Here is a 21,088-nt window from a genome sequence, read left to right as displayed (position 1 = left end):
TGTCAGTCGGCTTTAATAGCAGTAGCAGATGGTACATCCAGTCAGGGGCTTGCCGACGTTTGTCGCTTGTTGATGTATGTTAGGTTGGCATAGGTGGTGATGCCCTAGGTAGTAGTGTCTAGGGCATAACCACCTATGGCAAGCTAATACACATCAACAAGCGACAAACGTCGACAAGCCCCTGCATGTCAGCATCATTGACTTGATATACCAGCTGCTATCACAGCCGACCAACAGGCTACAGCAGGGAAACCGACGACCTCGCCCACTGACGCACAAACAAATCGCCAACATCACCCTACACTATGTATCTGATATATGACCTATTGGACACAAAACGATGATGAATCTGTTACAGGTTTGTTGACGCTGACGAAGAGATGGTCTATACATATCACATGCTGATTAATATAATACTTTATTTCTAAAATGAAAAGAAACTTAACTTCTTGTCCCTTCTATGTGTAATTACGTTACTCGCTCTCACTACTCGCAGAACGAAGGCTACGTAACGTCTTCTTATTACTCAGTACTGATGCTCTCGGAGTCTGCGACCGAACTGGGTCCGACCAGCGATGGGCTGCTGGTTAAGTCGGCACTGACAGGGGGTGCTGAACTCTTTCTTCCTGGAGGACTGGCGTTGCCCGCTTTTTCTACTGGCGTGCCGGTCAGTGTCTTTATGATGCCTTTTCGCGGTGCTGCGCTGGTCGGTGAGCAGTGGATGCTTTAGGACTGCACACGTATTAGCATTAAATATTTATAGGATACAATGTCCTCACCTTATTCCCTGTCTTGTAATCGGACTCAGTCCGTTGGGGACACGTAATGAATATTTCGCCTGGCAATGAAACTTCGTACAAACGCTTCATCGGCGGGTATGTAAATAATTAGAAATGCAATTCTCCATGACACCAGATTGGCCACCAAAGTGCCTGAAAGTGCGTATAACTCACATGATTGGTGTCCAATGTCGAGTGATCATTGTGAAGCCGACGATGATCACTAGTCCTCATGTGAAAAAGCTTCATCAGCATATGACAGATTTTCAGAAACACCTTGTTGTGGATCTCCATTTGGACGGCTGGTCGAATCGTGGAATATTCAGCGTTGTGGGACATTCGGATGTGACAGTGGCCTGATGTGGGACTGTATGGGAACGTGAATGCAGGCATACTCATCATCAAGGTTCTGCTCGACCATATCTGATCACTACAAAGCCGGGCCGCTACATTGTGCAGTAAGTACATCGTAACCGCTTAACATATTCGCTGCCATCCGAGAAAAAGTAACAGACCTCCTTTCAGCATTGCGTTATCCCGCGCCATATATCAGAGGCTAGAAGAAGATGGACTAAGGAATTACTGCCGTTAGCGCTACCATATGAAGACTGTTGTTGGAGTAGTATCATGACGAATAATGGAGTGATGATTAATGGCGTCGATTTGTGTTCACTGATAAATCGTGGTTCTGCACTGTCCCAGACCACCGTCGGCAAGTATGGAGGCTACCCGGAATAGGTCCCATACTTCCAACGCTTTGGAGACGCACAGTGGTGCTGCTGCCGCCATCATGGAGTTCGGAACCATTGTGTACGACTTCTTCACGCCACGGCTATTAGCCCTGCGTTATCGTCTCCTGTATCTCAAGGGATACTATTATGGTGCCATTCTGGAACAGAACATGCTCATTCACACTTAGAAAGTGTTTCCATGAACTGTGTACGTGATGTTAAAGTACCGGGTGATCAAAAAGTCAATATAAATTTGAAAACTGAATAAATCACGGAATAATGTAGATAGAGAGGTACAAATTGACACACATGCTTGGAATGACATGAGGTTTTATTGGTACCAAAAAAATACAAAAGTTGAAAAAATGTCCGACAGATGGCGCTTCATCTGATCAGAATAGCAATAATTAGCATAACAAAGTAAGACAAAGCAAAGATGATGTTCTTTACAGGAAATGCTCAATATGTTCACCATCATTCCTCAACAATAGCTGTAGTCGAGGAATAATGTTGTGAACAGCACTGTAAAGCATGTCCTGAGTTATGGTGAGGCATTGGCGTCGGATTTTGTCTTTTAGCCTCCCTAGAGATGTCGGTCGATCACGATACACTTGCCACTTCAGGTAACCCCAAAGCCAATAATCGCACGGACTGAGGTCTGGGGACCCGGGAGGCCAAGCACGACGAAAGTGGCGGCTGAGCACATGATCATCACCAAACGACGCGCGCAAGAGATCTTTCACGGGTCTAGTAATATGGGGTGGAGTGCCATCTTTCATAAACATCGTACGTTCCAGCAGGTGTCTATCAGCCAGGCTGGGGATGATGCGATTCCGTAACATATCGACGTACCTCTCACCCATCACTGTGGCAGTTACAAAACCAGAATAACGCATTTCCTCGAAGAAAAAAGACCTTATAACGGTAGATGTGGTAAATCCAAACCATACCGTGACTTTCTCGTCGTGCAATGGAGTTTCCACGACAATTCTATCATTTTCGGTTGCCCAAATTCTAAAGTTGTGGGCGTTGACAGACCCTCAGAGCGTGAAATGAGCTTCGTCGGTCCACAACACGTTACTCAACCAATCGCCATCTTCCGCCATCTTTTGAAACGCCCACACTGCAATTTCCCTCCGCTACACTAAATCGCCAGGTAACAGTTCATGATGCCAGTGGATTTTGTACGGATAGGATCGGAGGGTACGCCTCAGAGCCAACCAAACACTAGTGTATGGAATGACGGTGCGACGTGCGACGTGCGACCTGCTACGGTCTCCATTTCTTCCTGAACTGTCTCAGCAGCATTACGCCTTGTGCTCGGTCGGCAACTACGGGATCTATCGTCTAAACAACCCGTGGCTTCGAACTTCGAAATCATTCTGGCCACAGCTGCATTTGTCATCGGACCTTCACCCGCTTGAATCCTCTTCCTATGGCGATAGGATCGTAACGCTGAACTAACACATTCCCCATTCCGATAATACACCTTCAATAAAAGCGCCTTTCCAGGTAACGTCAACACGCTGCGACTACTGGCGCATCTGATTCTCTCTCTCATTACAGCTCCTTTTATACACGATTGTCATGCGCAGTCACTGACGTTTTGCTGTCCAGCGCCATCTGTTGAACATTTTGTGAAATTTGTTTTTTTTTTTTAGTTCTAATAAACCCCATGTCATTCCAAGCATGTGTGTCAATTTTTACCTCCCTATCTACATTATTCCGTGGTTTACTAAGTTTTCAAATTTATACTGACTTTTTGATCACCCGGTACTCCCCTGGCCAGAAACACCCCCTGATCTGCCCCCTATAGGATATATGTGCGACGGTAACTCAGCCCCAGTGCTAGTGTGTAGGATATTAAGGACCAGTTGCTACATTTGTAGACCAGATTGGCTAAGGAGAGGGTACAGAGGCTTTATGACCCCCTTACCAACCGATTCCGTGCATGCTTACGGCCCGAATGCGGTGCAACATCACAGTGGGCACAGTTTGCAAAGTTCTGTGTAAACTTGACTCACGATTTGATTTGTGGTAAGTTCCTATGGGACCAAACTGCTGAGACTATCGGTCTCTAGACCTACACACTACTTAATCTAACTTAAAGTAACTTGCCCTAAGGACAACACGCACACCCATGCCCGAGGGAGGACCCAGATTCAAACCTCCGAAGGGGGATGGGGTTGGGGGGGGGGGGGGGGGCGAGCCGCGAGAACCGTGGCAAGGCGCACAGACCGCGCGGCAAAAATCGCAGAAATCTTGACTCACTTTAGTAATTACTGCACTGACATTACATACCTTTTCTACCCGTCACGTATCATTTCGTCTCCTCTTCCTCTTCTGGATGCAGCGCACTTCAGTAGTATTTCAAGGTCTAATGGTGACACTTGGATGACGTAGGTGATCGTGCTACAGCAAAAAAACAGGGAGTGTTCCACCAGGCTGAGACTCTCGCGCCTCTGTGTTGCAGTGTTCGTGCTGTGCTGGAGCCCGTACTTCGTGTTCGACCTGCTGCAGGTGTTCGGCCACGTGCCGAGGACGCAGACGATGGTGGCGCTGGCGACGTTCATACAGAGTCTGGCGCCGCTCAACAGCGCAGCCAACCCGGTCATCTACTGCGTCTTCTCCACGCAGATATGCCGCACGCTCAGGTAAGCGCACCTCTTTAGGACGAGGATGCAGAATGAGAGCTCACCGCTTCCTTGGTTGAGGAGCAGAGCTGTTCCCTAGTAAAACAGATGTCGTCAGTTGGGTTCCCCTCTCGGAACACGGATGTTGAAAGTATCTAACCAAAATTGTATCCTTTTATTCTGTGAAAGTATCAGTGATAAGACTGGTCTAAATTAATTATTCAGCAAACCTGTATCTGACTGCGTCTGTGAACCTGTTTCTTGCACTCCACCATTTTGCCAGAAATGCAACATGTATTTGACTCAGCAATGAAGTTTAAGAGAATAATGCCGTTTGTGCAATGGCATTAACTTTTGGCCCTGATGTTTACTTGGTTCTTTCATTGGTGGGTAACTTTAGTTTATTACTCATTTTCATATTCCATACAAGCAAAGGATGTGGATTATGATTCAGGCTGTTAGATTTAAACGCAATGTTGATCTCAATATATATATATATATATATTGTTAAAATTTTAAGTCATACACAAAACCTACTATTTCAAACATTTTCGTAACACGAATCACTCTTACAAAAAATTTTGCAAAACGCTTACTGCGTCAAACCTTGGACATACAAATCCTAACTCTGAACATTATCTAACAAAAACCAATTTGAAATGATTATATATCTTCTCTCAATTACATAATAAAGTTTGATCAGGATCAGCGACCTACCTTAACGCTGTCACCACACGTCTGTTTCCTCCGCGCACCTAGCTGTGACTCCTCCTTTAAAGCTGCCTGCACACGTCTGCTTCCTCTGGGCACCTACCTGCGACTCCCCGGTTTTTTACTACGCGCGCCCGCCTCTCGTAACCATCAAAGATCCTCCTACTCAAAGATATTATCCTCGTTCCACCTTGCGGTTGACAACTACCGACTATTTTCTCGAGCTACTCTGATCAGTCCTTAGGACATACCTCTCAATGTGGCTGTTCAGTATGTTGCTACTGTGCATACCAGGCACACCCATTTAAAGAAAGAGGTACCGATGTCTTCTTCGTACTAATAAAACTAAAACTACATCCCAACAGGCGTTGAAGGACAAACCGTACTGACATCCTCAGCCCACAGGCGTCACTGGATGCGGATATGGAGGGGCATGTGACCAGCTCGCTGCTCTCCCGGTAGTTGTTAGGTTTCGTGACCGGAACCGCTACTTCCCCTCAATTACTTCCTAAATTGGCTTCACAAGTTCTGAGGACAAGCCGGCCGAGTGGTTCTAGGTGCTTCAGTCTGGAACCGCGCGACCGCTACGGTCGCAGGTTCGAATCCTGCCTCGGGCATGGGTGTGTGTGATGTCCTTAGGTTAGTTAGGTTTAAGTAGTTCTGAGTTCTAGGGGACTGATGACCTCAGCAGTTAAGTCCCATAGTGCTCAGAGCCATTTGAACCATATGCTGAGTGCAGCCCGCTCGGCGGAGCGCTTAACTTCCACGATCTGACGGGAACCGGTGTTACCGCTGCGGCAAGGCTGTTGGCGTCTACATACTAACAATAAAACTGTAATACCGTCGTCTCTGTATGTTTGGCTGAAAACGCTTATCTTCAAAACCACTAGACGAATTTTTATGGTAACTTTATGGTAGCTCAGGGATACGTATAGACACTGTTTCATCAAAACCGGAACACGGAAAAACTACCTCGTAGTTTAGAGTTTTATCTAAATTCACCTGCTAAGCCTAGTAGCCCGCAAGTTCGAATCACCACTGCGTAGAAAGCCAAGGAATCAATAGATTCTCCTGTTAGCTCTTTTAATTCAGTAACAGATGTACTTTCGGAAATTGACGCCAGTGTCAGTTTTAAGCGCCGCAATCTTATTTTTTCGAACACATACCAACAGCGTATTTGCTTGGCTATGATACATGGAATTATTGATATCGGTCTCTGTATTAAAAAATTAAAGACACTGATTTTCTTCTTTCAATAAGCTTTATTAATATTCTTTGGTAGAGAAACGATTTTATTAAGTCTGCTATGTGATTTGGGTGCCTAGATATTACATTTTTGTGGGCGAGCAATTCTAGACGCTTCAGTCTGGAACCGCGCGACCGATACGGTCGCAGGTTAGAATCCTGCCTCGGGCATGGATGGGTGTGATGTCCCTAGGTTAGTTAGGTTTAAGTAGTTCTACGTTCTAGGGGACTGATGACCTCAGATGTTAAGTCCCATAGTGATCAGAGCCATTTTTTTATTACATTTTCATTTCGTATCGTTATGAATAACAATGACCAAAATACGCTCCTCTTTCTGATTTCATCAGAATGGCTAAAAGACTGAAGACTACGCAGTCATAAGAATACATTATAGCTCGTGAGCCAACCCTTTCTGTGGCTGAGAAGGTCTCAACTCGCTCACTTGAAACTCCTTTCGAAAGTGAGGGGTGATTTATCTCAGATCGAGAGCGTCATGCACTATCTCGCCTCTCAAAAATCTTGTGTCATAGAAGTTTCGAGTTACGTCTCTCCAATGTAACATCGTGTAAGCAGAAGTTTCGACGTGAAGTGGCGCAGGCGAGCGGATTCTAAACATGTTATCATTTCACTTTAAACATGTACGCTTCCCGGTGACTGTCTGTTACGCCATGACCATAAACGAAGCCCAAGTCCAGACGCTGCATGTCGTAGATGTGGACACTAGTGTCAGCTGCTCTTCGCACCGTCAGCTGAGGTTGTTTCTTTCCCGTTTTAGTTTTATTAATGTCCACAATGTTATAGGCAAAAATAAATTTAACATGCACAAAATCTCTGGCACAGGTACAAATGAGAATTGCGTAACGCGGAGTTTCTCCGCTAGTATAAACTAAATTCCAAAGCCGTTAGTTCAGTTGTGTTACAAGGACTTGTCATAATGTTTTATTCGTTACCTCGAAAAACCTAGGTTACTTAATTAATTTTGGATCATAAGGCTATCACGAAAGCTTTTCTTAGTTGCTATGTTGTATGGGTAATATAGTCAATGAAACTTTTATGGTCCATGGAAACTTTTTCGTTCCTGATGTTTCTTCCAGAATTGTTAGATTCATAGGTTCTGCTGGCTCCCCTGAGTCTTGGTGACTAACAGGTCGGACGTCGAACAGTGACGTATACAGCACGACAGGGGAACGTGACAGGTGATCTGCAGAGATAGTCCTTGTCAAAGATAAGAATGATGTATCGAAATGCCGTCTGGTGTAGTCTTAAATGAGACGAATTCTAAGCTTCTTCACCCATGAAAATACGATTACTAGTTTTCGAGTACTTAGAAACTTTCGAACTTCCGACGCTATCGAATTTTTAACATCAAACCGAATGTTGTACATTGCGGTAGTTCGTGATTTTACACCAAAGTGGGGAAATACAGCACGTCGAATAAGGATGAAACAACGCCAAGACACCGATATGTTTGATGCATAGAGGACTTTCATTAGGTCCTTCGTCGTTCTTGTGTGTCAAGTACGTGATACCCGCACAATGGGTGCCCGACCCAGTACCCGCTTGTGGCTAGGAAAGAGCTCAAACAGATCATTTCTAGCCACTGGTTAGGGCAGGAAGGCGTTATCAGTCGGCTTACAAGTCCACCTGATTTGAGGAAACCAGGCTTTCTTCTCTGAGGTAAACTCACAGCGACATCTGTGCACAAGCTCCGACCATCCAGGCGGATTTAAAACATCATCATGTTGCAGAATATGGAATGATAACGAATTGTAATAGTGTGGATAGTATGGGCGAATGGTTCGCTGGTAGAAGAGCAGATAATGGAGGCAGGAGTGATGACACATACACTACTGGCCATTAAAATAGCTAAACCACGAAGATGACGTGCTACATACGCGAAATTTAACCGACAGGAAGAAGATGCTGTGATACGCAAGTGATTAGCTTTTCAGAGTAAAAAAATGATTCAAATGGCTCTGAGCACTATGGGACTTAACATCTGTGGTCATCAGTCCCCTAGAACTTAGAACTACTTAAACCTAACTAACCTAAGGACATCACACACATCCATGCCCGAGGCAGGATTCGAACCTGCGACCGTCGCAGTCTCGCGGTTCCGGACTGCGCGCCTAGAACCGCTAGACCACCGCGGCCGGCTTTTCAGAGTATTCACACAAGGTTGGCGCAGGTGGCGACAGCTACAACGTGCTGACATGAGGAAAGATTCCAACCGATTTCTCATACACAAACAGCAGTTGACCGCCATTGCCTGGTGAAACGTTGTTGTGATGCCTCGTGTAAGTAGGAGAAATGCGTACCATCATGTTTCCGACTTTGATAAAGGTCAGACTGTAGCCTATCGGGATTGCGGTTTATCGTATCGCGACACTGCTGCTCGCGTTGGTCGAAATCCAATGACTGTTAGCAGAATATGGAATCGGTGAGTTCAGGAGGGTAATACGGAAAGCCGTGCTCGATTCCAACGGCCTCGTATCACTAGCAGTCGAGATGACAGGCATCTTATCCACATGGCTGTAATGGATCGTGCAGCCACGTCTCTATCCCTGCGTCAACAGACGGGGACGTTTGCAAGACAACAACCATCTGCACGAACAGTTCGACGACCTTTGCAGCAGCATGGACTATCAGCTCGGAGACCATGGCTGTGGTTACCCTTGACGATGCATCACAGACAGGAGCGCCTGCGATGGTGTCCTCAACAATAAACCTGGGCGCACGTATGACTAAACGTCATTTTTCGGATGAATCCAGGATCTGTTTACAGCATCATGATGGTCGCATCCGTGTTTAGCGACATCGCGGTGAACGCAAATTGGAAGCGTGTATTCGTCATCGCCATATTGGCGTATCACCCGGCGTCAAGGTATGGGATGCCATTGGTTACACGTCTCGGTCACCTCTTGTTCGCATTGACGGCAGTTTGAACAGTGGACGTTACATTTCAGATGTGTTACGACCGGTGGCGCTACCCTTCATTCAATCCCTGCGAAACCCTACATTTCAGCAGGATAATGCACGACCGCATGTTGCAGGTCCTGTACGGGCCTTTCTAGATACAGAAAATGTTCGACTGCTGTCCTGGCCAGCACATTCTCCAGATCTCTCACCAATTGAAAACGTCTGGTCAATGGTGGATGAGCAACTGGCTTGTCACAATACGCCAGTCACTACTCTTGATGAATTGTGGTATCGTGTTGAAGCTGCATGTGCAGCTGTACCTGTACACGCCATCCAAGCTCTGTTTGACTCAATGCCCAGGCGTATCAAGGCCGTTATTACGGCCAGAGGTGGTTGTTCTGGGTACTGATTACTCAGGATCTCTGCACCCAAATTGCGTGAAAATGTAATCACATGTCAGTTCTAGTATAATATATTTGTCTAACGAATACCCGTTTATCATCTGCATTTCTTCTTGGTGTAGCAATTTTAATGGCCATTAGCGTAATTTATTGACTTCCTGCCTTGGCAGGCACAGAAAACCAGCACCCACTGGAGGCGGGTGGCATCATCGGCGGCAGCCAATGACCATCAATCTGGGAAGGGCTGGTGATGATGCCCTAGTGTCATTGATTCCCGTCGACGTGGCTCGCTAGCGACCTTGCCAACACAGCATTCCAGCTGCCTCGCAGTGCGGTGTCAGGCGGTGGCTTGTGTGCTCTCCTAAATAGACGCAGTCTAGCGGTGGTCAGCAGAATTGTCCAGGCTCGAACGCCGAGCCCGTGGCTGGAGAGTGGTGGCCAGTGTTGACGCACACGAGAGACTAAGGGCTGTGCGAACCTCAGTTTGACCTACGCCCCATCGACGCCGCAGCTGGAGCACCGGGCTGGCAGTCCCGTCGGAATGGAGGAAGAACATTGGCTTCCTCACAGCGGAAGCCAGGACACAGTGGACGCCGATTCGAAGCCTCCGCTGTACCCTGCCCAGCATGGCAGGAGTACTGGCATATGTACACGACAGGCAGGACTGAGATCCGGTACGCGCCTTGGGACCGCCTCCCAAACCTCCTGAACGCCGGCTATTGCCCCAGAGTCCTGGTCGCGGTTGCGGAGTCGATGGCACTGTGCCAGCGTGTGTCGGCAAGTGCATTGATTTCGGCATGAAGACAGAGCTTCAGCTCTTGTCAATACGGAAGAACCATATTCAGTCTGTCCTAAAGCCCCTGCACCAGCGATTGCAAACCTGTATTAATGTCGACAGTGGGTACTGCGAACATTCGATATCATTAGTGGAATTTTGAGGAAGTGTTGAAGGCCAATTGCCTTTGCTATTTCCCTTTTGTTATCGGTGCTAAAGTAATTTTTCAATGAAAATGATTGACAATATGCTCACGATGAAAAGTTACTGTTTAACAACTTCAAAATTTCAAATCTCTACTTTAAAAATTCATTCAATTTTTGATGTGCACCTTTCTTTCGAGGCTTTGGCAGAAACAGGAGCACAACTTTAACCGTAGTTAGCTGATGAACCATCCTCAGACGCCAGTTCCATTACCTTCCAGCTGGTGTGTTGATCCAACCGCATACACTCAAGCTTGATTCGTATATTTTTCCTTTTTTTTTCATTAAACTTTTCTCCACTGTTCCGTTTTCCTAAGTAGACTCTGTTAGCTGCGTCAAGCTCAAATCCCCTACCAGCGTGACGTGGCAATTCCGTGTAACAACACGAACTCCTGCATAAGCCAGAAATTGTTGTCTGGATCAAACCAGTTAAATCCTAAAGTCTAAGTATGGTGATATCTCCGAGAATAGTAAGTGGATTGAAACTCAGCTGAATTCAACTAGTTTAGAACTACGATATTAGCAGCCGAAATTATTGTAGTTCTACTTGAAAAAACAAAGATGATAATGACATGTCTATATCTAATGTAGGTATCAAAAGAGATGAAACATCAATCAATAGAGGTTTATTAATACACTCCTGGAAATTGAAATAAGAACACCGTGAATTCATTGTCCCAGGAAGGGGAAACTTTATTGACACATTCCTGGGGTCAGATACATCACATGATCACACTGACAGAACCACAGGCACATAGACACAGGCAACAGAGCATGCACAATGTCGGCACTAGTACAGTGTATATCCACCTTTCGCAGCAATGCAGGCTGCTATTCTCCCATGGAGACGATCGTAGAGATGCTGGATGTAGTCCTGTGGAACGGCTTGCCATGCCATTTCCACCTGGCGCCTCAGTTGGACCAGCGTTCGTGCTGGACGTGCAGACCGCGTGAGACGACGCTTCATCCAGTCCCAAACATGCTCAATGGGGGACAGATCCGGAGATCTTGCTGGCCAGGGTAGTTGACTTACACCCTCTAGAGCACGTTGGGTGGCACGGGATACATGCGGACGTGCATTGTCCTGTTGGAACAGCAAGGTCCCTTGCCGGTCTAGGAATGGTAGAACGATGGGTTCGATGACGGTTTGGATGTACCGTGCACTATTCAGTGTCCCCTCGACGATCACCAGTGGTGTACGGCCAGTGTAGGAGATCGCTCCCCACACCATGATGCCGGGTGTTGGCCCTGTGTGCCTCGGTCGTATGCAGTCCTGATTGTGGCGCTCACCTGCACGGCGCCAAACACGCATACGACCATCATTGGCACCAAGGCAGAAGCGACTCTCATCGCTGAAGACGACACGTCTCCATTCGTCCCTCCATTCACGCCTGTCGCGACACCACTGGAGGCGGGCTGCACGATGTTGGGGCGTGAGCGGAAGACGGCCTAACGGTGTGCGGGACCGTAGCCCAGCTTCATGGAGACGGTTGCGAATGGTCCTCGCCGATACCCCAGGAGCAACAGTGTCCCTAATTTTCTGGGAAGTGGCGGTGCGGTCCCCTACGGCACTGCGTAGGATCCTACGGTCTTGTCGTGCATCCGTGCGTCGCTGCGGTCCGGTCCCAGGTCGACGGGCACGTGCACCTTCCGCCGACCACTGGCGACAACATCGATGTACTGTGGAGACCTCACGCCCCACGTGTTGAGCAATTCGGCGGTACGTCCACCCGGCCTCCCGCATGCCCACTATACGCCCTCGCTCAAAGTCCGTCAACTGCACATACGGTTCACGTCCACGCTGTCGCGGCATGCTACCAGTGTTAAAGACTGCGATGGAGCTCCGTATGCCAGGGCAAACTGGCTGACACTGACGGCGGCGGTGCACAAATGCTGCGCAGCTAGCGCCATTCGACGGTCAACACCGCGGTTCCTGGTGTGTCCGCTGTGCCGTGCGTGTGATCATTGCTTGTACAGCCCTCTCGCAGTGTCCGGAGCAAGTATGGTGGGTCTGATACACCGGTGTCAATGTGTTCTTTTTTCCATTTCCAGGAGTGTATTTAATTGGGGTTAAAATAGAACTATTACTTGAATATCTCAAACATTGAGTGAAATGTCTGAACAGCCTTTTGCAATCTTCATGTGCTTAAACCCTTTATCATTCTTGTGGAACCGGCCGCGGTGGCCGTGCGGTTCTAGGCGCTTCAGTCCGGAATCGCGAGACTGCTACGGTCGCAGGTTCGAATCCTGCCTCGGGCATGGATGTGTGTGATGTCCTTAGGTTAGTTAGGTTTAAGTAGTTCTAAGTTCTAGGGGACTGATGACCTCAGATGTTAAGTCCCATAGTGCTCGGAGCCATTTGAACATTCTTGTGGAGGCTTTCGTCCGCACTTTGTCACCTTGACCAAAATTTAGTAATATTTTCCATCGTTCCATCCTCCTTCACGTCGAGTCACATAACTTATCCTGCATAACCCACAGCTACCATTCAGGTTGTTGTCTCTTGTTCTGGATATTCAATTAACGCCAATATCGGCTCACACTTACCTCCTTAGACCTCACTTCTGATTACCTAGTGTAAAAATGAAGAAAATCATTTAGCACCGATTCAAATTTTGGAATCACGGGAATCCACTTGGTGCGGTAGGCATCAGTCATACAATCTAGGTCCCATCCTCCCCTTTATGATGATCTGAGGCGCACTTATCAACTAAGTATTATCTCAAAATTAAATAAAAACACAATCAACATCGTACAATTTTACAATTAGTATTTGAGTAGGTTCAGGTGACCTCCACCCAGTGGTGCTAAATCAGTCCAGACTACATGAAGCTCAAGTAGGCTCCACTTGGTAGCATTGCAGTCACGGAACCCAAGATGGCGGCGAGAGAAAGTAAAAAATGCATGGTAGCAGCGTACGAAAATTCAAAAAATGTAAGATAGGAGAACTAGCCCAGTTGTGCTAATGAGAAATAAAGAAAAAAGCCAATGATGGTGGAACGAGCCAAGCTATGTTTTACAGCTACTCTGATCTCAGGCTCCAGGTTGGTGTCATTTTTTGAAAGTATCCGAAAAATCTAAAGTATTTATCAAAAATACCCAAGTATATTGACAGTATAGTGTAACTTACAGTATTTTTACAGCTAAAATACCTATCAAAATGGACGTGATCCAACTTTAATTTTAAGGTGCACTGGACAGCCAGCAAATTTCGATATATCTACCACACTTCGTGTAACGCACAAAGGAGATCCAAATTAAATTTTTCCATACCTAAATTATGTGAATATTGTTCTATAATTGTACAAAAACATATTATCCAAAGGAATGTGCCAGCTACTGAAACCGTGCAATTATTATGTAACTTACAAGTTAATACACGCTTGACACCGAATACGTGATGGTGGGACTCTTAAAATAATGCCGCAATACTCTTTCTGACTCTAAATTGTCTCTGTTATTGATCTGCAACAGTAGAAAACTCATGTGTAACAAACAACATGCTAAGCAGGGAATGCAGTGATTGTTGATACTTCTCCTTAGGTGTAAATGAGATTGTGTTACTGGTGGTACAAAAAAAAACCAGTCCATGTCCCATTTGAGGGGGGGGGGGGGAAGTAGATAATGCATCATGATAAATATAACTGACGCTGTTGATTGGCTAATATAGCTTTTTTAGTACTTTTGATCTTGCCTCCAGTTGTCGTTACATTTACTAACTCCTTTTTCCACCGACGTCAGATTTTCTGGCAGTTTAACAGAACACACCGTACTAAAATGGGCGCATTTTAATGAACTGTTTTATGTATAATGTAACTTAAACTGCTTATTTTCGTAATGTGCAAAAATAACTTTGAAATTCACCAAATACGAGTTGTGAATAGTGTTTGTTCAAAGAGAGTAGTGGACAATCTTCCACAGAGAACTCTGATCGAAAGGAAGATTCTACATTCAAACCAAAATAAAACTGCCTGCATTCTTTGTCAAAATATGTGAGGAATTCTTCTATAACGTCATAAAAATGTAATTGGGTCACTTATCGTAACATACAAGCATACCTTCAAAACGCATGAAACATAAACACAGTGTGGTCAAAGCCAATTATGGACAAGGTTGCATACAAGTTTCTGATAGCCAACAATAATTTTATCTTTCCTCCAAAATAAAGTTGTCTGTATTACTTAGGAAATACCTAATAATTTCTTCCATAATGGTGCAAAACAAATGTGCCTCTATTGTTTGTACTTAACTGTACTGTAACAGTAAAAATACACATTGCGTTTACACTGACACTACTGTTCTAATTCGATGAAATAGTGTACTGAACAGTAGTTTTAATATCTGTATTTAATACAAAGGCTGCTCCGCTTTCAGCTACCTAATTGGGATTACTTTCAGAGTCACCCAAACATTATAACGACTCCATGCTGGGGTAAATACCTTGTCTCGTGATAAAAAACATTTCTCGTCTTCTGCTGATAGTGCTCACTTATGCCATTGCACACTGGAAATTCATGTCACTTTGATGAAATAAAATACTGAACAGTAGATGGTGACTGCCATTATCAGTAATGGAGATTAACATTACACAGAAACCATGGTATACACTATTGGAGTGATGTGGTGAATACTACCATTAACCCAATAATGATGACAATCATTACCCCGGATACATGTTTGGTTGTAGATAACCATCAAATTGAACTATAACGAATTGCTCCGTCATATGTTTATTTACATATAATCATGAAACAAAATTTGTAACAAATTGCTCCTTGCATCACCAGTTACAGATAAGTGTCAAACTAAATTGTAACTATCTGCCCCATACATCTCCAGTTACAGACAAGCATCAGACGAAATTTTAATAAATTGCCCTATACGTCATAACTGTTGCAGGTAAACAGCAAACGAAGCAGCAACAAACTACCTCACACATCACAAATTTTACATGAGATTATAACAAATTGTCTCATATGACGCCTATGTCACCTAAAATTGCAACAAACTCTCCCAATACATTGTCATTGTTACACAAAACTGCAGCAGATTTTCCCATTTATCATCAAGGTTCCAAGAAGTTGTATCACATTCTCCACGTATTACTATTGTTACAGATAAGCATGAAACAGAATTGTAACTAAATGCCTCATATATTTCCATCAGTGGTAAGACATGCGTAGTTGGCAAGGTATTGGGCAATCTGTTACTATTAGATTTCATGCTTATCTGTAACAGTCGTGATGTACTGGACATTTTGTAACAAGTTTATATCAAATTGATGATGTGTGGCGGCAATTTGTAACAATTCTGTGTAATAATGACGAGTTATTGGGCAGTGTGTAATAATTTTATTTGATACCTACTTGTAACTGGCGATGTAAGGGTTAATTTATCACAACACCTGTATCTGTAATGTATGTGGCAGTTTGTTACAATTTCGTTTAATGCTTATCATTAACTGAATATAAGATGGGACAATTTGTTGAAATGTTGTTTGATGCTTATCTGTAACTAAACCATGTATGTTGGTTAATAGTAGCTGCCCTAGCAGTCACGTCAGCTGTCCCTCATTACCACAGTAGTATGCACAATGTATTTGGTAAATGGTAGTTCTCATAACTGGGGTGCTGGCAGTCAGCATGTCAGCTGACTCTCATTATGCCAGTAGTATACACCATGCAAACAGGATAATGGAAGTCAGCATCTACAATTCATCGAAGTGTTATGTAGTCTCCACTGTGCGACAACATAATTTACCATTATTAGCTGAAAAAGAGAAACGTTTTGTAATGCAGGATAAAGAATTTAATTAGCATGGAGTTGCTAAAATGTTTCCGCTGACTTTGAAAAGTATTTGAAAGCGACTGGCTGAAAGTATAGGAACTGCACAAAATCATAGAATCATTGTAATGCTTGTGTGACTGAAAAGTAGTTGAAAGTGGGTAGCTGGAAGTACAACAACCATCATTTCTTACTTATATGAATGGGTATTAAATTCATGTGTTAAGACTTCTTTTGAGTACGCTATTTCATCAAAGTATGCACTGTGTGGCAGCATAAGAAAGTTCTCACCAAGTGCACCTTAACCTGCAAATTAAATCATTAGTGCTACGTGTGTCTGAACTGTTATAGAACTAACCTTTACATGTATTGTTAGATAATACAGACAATTCTTTATCTCTTTAAAGTGTGCTGCAGAGATCAAACTATTCTTGTCGACAAATGCACTTTAAAATCTAAGTGAGATCAGTATTGCCATGTGTGCTTTGTAATGCTACAGAACAAATCTTTACACTATATGATTTTTTTTTTTTCAAATGTAGTAGAGTCAGCAAACTTTGCTCATTGCCTAGTACAGGTTTCCCTGAAGTCAGATTAGTAGTGCCAATATACAAACTATCTGTTTCTTTTTTACTGTTATAAAACAATCAAGTTACAAAAGTAGTGACACGTTATTGGTAGTGTTATAGAAGAAATCAATATGTATCTCTTTAAGTAATACAGTGTTATTTACATGCATATATCGAATTTTGGTTGAATATCAGAGATCTTGTCTTTCACTATTCTACTGAGCATTGTTAACATAATGAACGTATTTGGTATTTGGTACATTTCGAAATTATATTTGCATATCACGGAAGTTCGCTGTTTAAATCATGCAAGACTTTAAACATCTCATCAAAATGCTCCTTTTTTAGTATATTTTGTTGTGCCAAAGCGTTGAAAGATCTGATGCTGGTAGATAAACATGCTAGTAGTGGAACATGATCACAGATCTGCCCAAGATCAAAAGTAATATAAAACAATGTCAGCCAGTGAAAAACATTCATTATATTTTTCTTGGTAGAGTATCTCCTTCCCTTCTACAAGTTGTGCTTGGTCAGTTTCGTAACACAGCGTCATTTAGGCATAAGTGAAAGTGCCAAGCATTATTAATTGCCTCCTTAGCATGTTACCTTACCCATATGCATTTTGTAATGTTATGGAACAGTAATACAGACGATTTAGATGTATAAATAGCATTATAGCATTTAATTTGAGAGTCCACAGACATGTTTAGGCACCAACTGTATATTACTGTGTAAGTTTGACAATAATTGCACTCTTACTGTAGCTGCCACATTATTTTAAGTAACATGTATCTTCATTGTGCCTTGCACTGGTGCAGCACAAAAATCGAAGATTTCTCAGTTTCCAGTCCAGTTTCACCTATAAGCTAGACGAGCAATACCGCATGTGATCTGATGGACAATATAGGAGTGGAAATACTGTAAGTTATACCAGTATTGTCAATATTGTTACCTTACTTATGAAAATTTTAGATACTGACTTACGCGTGAGTGTGCTTATGTATTTTTGACAGTTAATACAAGCATTTTAGCCGTGTAAATAATGTATGTTGCACTTGTTATGTATTTTGGCAACACACTGTATATGTGAGAATAATTTTGTGTGTATATGTTGCTAACAGAGCTTACATTTTTTGATAGATGACAGAGATGTTTTAGATGAGGAAATACTGTACGTTACATCAGTATCGTCCATTTAATTACTTTCGGTAATGATACCAGTTTACACATCTCAGGATTTTCAGATGCTTTTTAACATGGCACCAAGTAGGATTGTTGGGTCAGAGGGTTGCAAACCATAACTGTGCTTGTTTCACCAGCTTCGATTGTTTTTAATTTTCCAAATAGCACAAGTGGGGTTGTTCCACAATCTTGCATTTTTAATAACCCATTTTACCGCCATCTTGGATTTCACCATCTTGGACTATCGTGCCAAAGCAAAACCCCTGCATATAGGCAACCCATAAGTGTGACATATACTGTAACAAGAATGATCTCTATAATACTAAAGTCTGTATCGTGATCTACTTTTTGATATAGTTTCCATCTATAGCACAGCAATTGCTGTGCCACATGGCCAGCTTCGAAATCCATCATCACAGAAATCAGACACCTGTTTTTTATTTATTTTTTTCACATTTTTTTACATTTTCTGACTTTTGACACCGTCATCGTAGTGCTAACAGGCAACATGCCCCTCAGAATGCATTAACAAATGACAGTCATTAGGTTCTAGGTCAGGCTCTAACAGAGAGAGATCACATTCTTTACAACCATACAAGGTGATGAGATCTTGAATGTGATGAGCCACATGGGGACGGTCACTGTCATGCAGCAAAACGATCTCTCTGTTTAGCGCGACATGCCTTTTGCTTTGGATTGCACCCTGCAGTTTCTTTAAATTCATATAACAAGTGTGCAATGACGGTGTTACTCTGAGGCCGAAATGTCGACCATCAGAACACCCCGACTATCCCTAAACCTAGTGTACCTGATTTTTTTCGACTGATATTGTTTGCTGGAGCTTCACTTTCTTGGGGGATTCTCAACTCCTCCATTTCAAGGACTTTTGTTTTGATTCTTGTTTAACAGGACACCTTAGTGTAAAGCTGTGTCCCCTTCAAAATATAAAAAAATGTTTAATGTGTGTCAATTCCTAAGGGACCAAACTACGGAGGTCATTGGTCCCTAGACTTACACACTACTTAATCTAACTTACGCCAAGAACAACACACACGCCCATACCCGAGGGAGGAGTCGAACCTCCGGTGGGAGGGGCCTCGCAATCCGTGACATGGCGCCTCTAACCGCGCGGCCACTCAGAGAGGCGTGTTCCCTTCGACACAGTACCTCTAGAGGAAAGTCATTTTAGTTTTGTGCAACTCATTTAACTTTCTGTAACTCAGTATCCCCACAACTTCCGATAATGTAGCGGTCCTTTCGCAGACTCACACAGAACACCTTTTGAAACGCGAGCAAAGGCGTGAGCTAATGATGATATCGTGTGATTTCTATCTTTTCGATTTTAACGACTCCCTGCAGTGTCATTAGTGTCGGACGGTCGCCCTCTTTGTTGATCATCATGCACATTTGACCGGCCACATTTAAATGCTCTACACCATTTTCAAAGCATTCCAGCGCTCATTGCATTTTCTCCATTCGCTTTTCTAATCTGGGGAGGGATTTCAGCAGCTTCCACGTCTCTTCATACAAGAAACGAACAACAGCGCCTATTTCCCAATTGGTGGCATTTCCAATCGACCGAACCATTTTAAATAGGTGTACATAAACGTTCACGGAAACAATCGTAATGGAGTTTGTGGATAGACGACAGATGAAGTTACTCTGCAAGCACGCATAATATGGAAAACACCATGTTACAAAATAGTAAACTCGTCTCATAATAAAAAAATTATTACGGAACATACATTATCTTCAAACCAAATGTTATCGAAATATCAAGAATCATAGTAGGACTATTTTCAGATAGCAATACGATGTTTCCCTATTTTTATTACATAATCTTCTCGGATGGCTCATATAATAGGTGGAGTAATATAGGTTTTCTTAATGAGGAATTCCATTTTTAAAGGCAGAGGAGAGAGCGGATGGGTGAAATGAGTTCACTGTAGGCCTCTACAAGGGGGAAGAACTGTTTGCTGACATGATTGAAGAGATCGGAGTCGATAATAAAGATATCGGGATTTCAGTATTGGAGTCCGAGATCAATAGAGTTTTGTAAGACTTGAGATTAAGCAAGGCCGAAGATATCGACAACATTCCTTCTGAATTTCAAAGATCATTGGAGGGAGTGGCTACCAAACGACTTTTCAAATTGATTTGTAGAATCTACGAGGCTGGGGATATTGTATGAGACTACTGGAAAAATATCCTCCGCGTCGTTTCGAAGACAAAAAGAGAAGATGTTGAAATTATCTGACAGATAGATGTTGTTATCTGTTAGTCGAGGTGTAGTTTCCCTCAAATTCACTAACAGCCAGAGGGCGCGGTTTGTAACCAGCATCCTTAAAGTTTCTCTATAAGCAGAAGCGAGACGGAGGTGCTTCAATATACCAAGAGGACTGCAGTTGCTTCGAAGTTACTTCACGATAAAAACATTAATCGAAGAAAGTAACAGTGTTGTGGATTACATGAGGTGTAGCATTCACTCATTGAAACCATGTGTACCGTTGCTAGTCTTCAAATATTGTCTTTACAATTTGTTGTATGATCACTGTGTAATATTCGCTGTTCATTTTACCATGAATGAACGATATGATGAATCGGCTGTGTGAAATTGTATACGAAACACCCACTATTGTGCCCTACCTCCTTGGCTGAACTCAAAACCTATTATGAATTGAGAACGCACGTTGGAATACCTTTTTGTCTGAGTCTTACAAGAGAAATTTAACCCCTAAGTGTGGACCACTTATTTCAGTTTGTGCAATGAAGTAACAACAATTAGTGTCTAACAGCCTATCAGCTTCGATGTCATCAGAGGCCGAGCACTAGACCATTTGAAGTGGGGCGTGTCATGGAGTCTTCTAGTGTAGATTCCTGCAGTAAATCCGCGAAATATTTAAGTTGAAGTGGCTGGGAATTATTTCATACGCTTTTCCCGCAGAATGAGAGCTATGTCTTAACCACTTCGCCATCTTGCACATTTTGTGCAATCGCTATCTTGCGATAAGGTTATCGGCTATCCTTTATTGCTTTTCTTTTCTGTCTCTGAGAGCAATTTCACGCTGTGCTTCTACAAAACTGACTTCTATTTGCTTAATCGATTTGACATTTTGTATTTCCGTAGCGGTTTTATCACGTGTGAGGCCCACAAAT

General features: G+C 43.5%; 1 protein-coding gene across 1 annotated transcript in view; it reads left to right on the top strand.

The window, feature by feature from the left end:
• Nucleotides 1-21,088, top strand: part of LOC126199555 (cardioacceleratory peptide receptor-like) — a 385,883-nt gene that overhangs the window by 353,877 nt on the left and 10,918 nt on the right. Inside the window, exon 7 of the mRNA XM_049936477.1 lies at nucleotides 3,984-4,164. Within this exon, the coding sequence (XP_049792434.1) occupies nucleotides 3,984-4,164 (181 nt within the window). The remainder of the gene's footprint in view (nucleotides 1-3,983; nucleotides 4,165-21,088) is intronic.

This window comes from Schistocerca nitens, chromosome 8, assembly GCF_023898315.1.
Source record: "Schistocerca nitens isolate TAMUIC-IGC-003100 chromosome 8, iqSchNite1.1, whole genome shotgun sequence".
NCBI classification, from domain to species: domain Eukaryota; kingdom Metazoa; phylum Arthropoda; class Insecta; order Orthoptera; family Acrididae; genus Schistocerca; species Schistocerca nitens.
This window is presented reverse-complemented; position numbering and strand designations above follow the sequence as displayed.